The 2,930-nt window shown below is 41.8% G+C and overlaps 1 protein-coding gene across 1 annotated transcript; it reads right to left on the bottom strand.

Moving 5' to 3' along the window:
* Window positions 1–972: 972 nt before the first annotated feature.
* LOC309958138 (MORF4 family-associated protein 1-like) lies at window positions 973–1,701 on the bottom strand (the record flags this gene model as incomplete). The annotated part of the gene is made up of 1 exon (XM_082833781.1): window positions 973–1,701. The coding sequence occupies one exon, from the start codon at window positions 1,699–1,701 to the stop codon at window positions 1,318–1,320; it is 384 nt and encodes a 127-aa protein (XP_082689907.1). The 3' UTR covers window positions 973–1,317.
* Window positions 1,702–2,930: the final 1,229 nt, after the last annotated feature.

The following is a 2,930-nucleotide window of genomic DNA, read 5'->3' as shown; positions in this document are numbered from 1 at the left end:
TCTTTCCATCATCTAGTGCTGTGTCTCACATATATTATGTTTAATGAATGAATGAAAAAGATTTATTCCCTCTGGATGTAGTTGGCTCATCCTTAGTCACTCTACCACATATAAGGAAAATCCTAAAAGTCTAAATATTTCTTGTTTTTTTTAAAGAATGGAAATAATTTAATATTTTCTCTTCATAGAAATAATTAAACAAAATTTTTGTGACCTGCTTTTTCACTTAAAAATACCTTGGAAGCAACTTTCCATGAATCAAATTAGCACTACATATTCACTTTTTTTTTTTTTTACGTCTTGTCTTTTTAAGCAAATGAATACTTCTATTAACATGGTAAATTTTTTTTTAAACACACGGTGGGTTTTTGACCTCAAATACTTGTCAGGTCTGCTACTGAAATGAACTTACAGCTAGACAACTTACAAATCTTGAAGAAACCTCGTCCCTGTTCAGTCTAGGGTCCAAAACAGACAGCTCTTGCTTTTCTTCCCCAGACCCTCAAGGGCCTTTGCAAATATCTCTTTCATTTTATGTCCAGAATTCCCTGAAATGCATCAGGGTATTACATCGATTATACGGAATACCAAGATCTATCTTGTCTCCTATTCTAGGTTCCATGTCACATAAAGCTAAGTTAGGTTGTCCAAACAATATGACCAGACAGGTTACATCAGTGTGCCGCATAAAACTTAAAATTTGAACAAAATACATCTCTCCTCCTTTGTTCTCACAGAGAAATTAAAGTCCCCAAGTACAATACCATCCTTCAGCCCTTCTTCTGATTCATCAGTCCTAGCCAGATCAGCCCCATTCACATTCCCAGTTGGCGTCTGATCCCTTCTTCAGCTTCTTTAGCAATCGCTTCATGGAGTCGTCTTCTAGAAATAATGCAGCTCCTTCAGCACCTTCAGAGCTGGAGAACTCCAACTCTGAGTCTCATCTGTTACACACAGACTCGAAGTTCCAGAGAGCTATCAGGTCACACAAGAAAGAGCAAAGCACCTCAAAAATTTAGAAATAACGAAAGCCCAGGAACAAATGTGACTGCTGCAAGAGCTTACAATCTAGGCCCTAATTCTTGAGAGCATTTTCCAAATAAAATTTACCTCCCCAAAGAAAAACATTTAACAGTCAAACCTCACATTGAGGTCATTAACCACAGACCATAGCAGAAACGTGGTGTAAGTGAGGACAGAGCGTAGACAGAGAAAAAAAGAGAAAACAAAAGGCTCTCTGGCTTCAGCTTCTCCAGGGTGTCAGCCAACCTCCATCAGTTGACCAGAATCCATTGGCTGTAAACGGCTGACCCTCCTTCAGGACGACTCGCTCTTCTCTATCCCCCAGAGCAGCTCCACCAGCATCTCTGCCATCTTCGCGATCTCCTTGGCCTTCTCCTCCACCTTCTTGCACCATTTGGTCCCTCTGCCCTCGACTCCGTTGTCCGCGTTGTGCAGATGGTTGAGCGTGCTATCCTCTGAGATCTCCACCTGCGTCTTGATCTGGATGAGCATACTGTCCATCTCCCACAGCTTGCTCCCGTTCTGCAGGTAGGCTCTCCTGTGCTCGCGGGTGAGCGCCGTGATGTCCTCGTGCATCTCGTTGATGACCGGGAGCAGGAACTGCTCGAAGTCCTCCTCGGGCTCCATCACCTCCACCTCCTCCGGCTCTGCCAGCTCTGCGATGTCCAAGGACCGCATCTTCCCCGCTATTCCGGAACCGCAGGATGCAAATCGGGCGCAAAGAAGCAGAGGACCTACATATTCACTTTTGGTAAATGCATAGAAAGATGTATCTTATTTTCTTTAACCAATCCCTATAGATGGACACCAAGTTTTTTAGGTAGATTCTTATGGTTGCATGGAACAAATACCACTCTTCCAGGACATTTAAAAAATATAAATAAGACCCTTTTCTCAAGGAAAAGGAGGGTGTATTATAAGGATGTATATAGATTGGAAGTAGAACCAGAGGTGCATCTATCAGGAATGGAGCTCTAGGAACCACCTTCTCTTTCCGGTGCCTCTATCTTTCTTTTCCCCATATTTCCCTAATAGTCCCTTCTTCCTCAGAGTGTTTGCTTCCTCTAGACATCCACTGGCACGTAGTTATGGCTTGGCTCACTCCAGACTCTTAATGTATGCCATTTCTTCAGCTTCTGTTCCTGCTTCTCAATCTGTAGAAGTTCAAATATTTTCATCCCACACCCAAAGGATGGTCTTGTACATGCACTCCACTTTGGATCCCCTGGTGTAGAGACTAGAAAAAGAAGTGGCAAGAGATGAAGATGAAGAGATAAGTGAGGGCCAGATTACTGAGAAGTTCATATTAAGGGGTCTGGATTTTTACCTAAGAGTAATAAGAAGCCATGAAAAAGTTTTAAGAGAGAGTGATGCAATCAGATTTATGATTTAGAAAGACTTTTCCAGCCAAGTGTGTTTGTGCCTCAAGTATATAGACGGTATACAGAGGGCCAGTTAGGAGACTGTTGTGATAATTCAGGTGAGAAATGATAGAGTCAGGGAAACAGTTTTTAATTTCGGCCACTGGATCACTCCTGGGCCATTCACTGAAATAGGGAACCCTGGAGAAATGGTCAGAAGTTTCTTTGTAAATTAACTTACAGCCATTTTTATAGCTGCAGAAATCTTTCCAGCTGTAGAGAAAACTGTACATCGCTTCACTACCTCCTTGAAGATCTTCACCTGACAACTTCAGATCTTTCTGTTTTCTCAAATCTATGCAAGAGCTGTATGGGGATGTAGTTGTCTTCAGTTTTAAGCTGTGAATCTCACTTTCACTCCTCTGGCTTTATCCTCTATCATAATGAAATCAATTTTCTTGACTGAATACCATGTCATACCTTTCACCTCTTCCTGCCAGTGTGTAAGAGATACAGAAGAAAAAGTACAAAAATTTTCTTCTGATA

The sequence above is a fragment of the Leucopleurus acutus genome (assembly GCF_964270905.1).
Source record: "Leucopleurus acutus genome assembly, chromosome: 1".
Lineage (NCBI taxonomy): Eukaryota > Metazoa > Chordata > Mammalia > Artiodactyla > Delphinidae > Leucopleurus > Leucopleurus acutus.
Note: the sequence above shows the minus strand (reverse complement) of the source record. Positions and strands in the feature narration are given on the sequence as shown.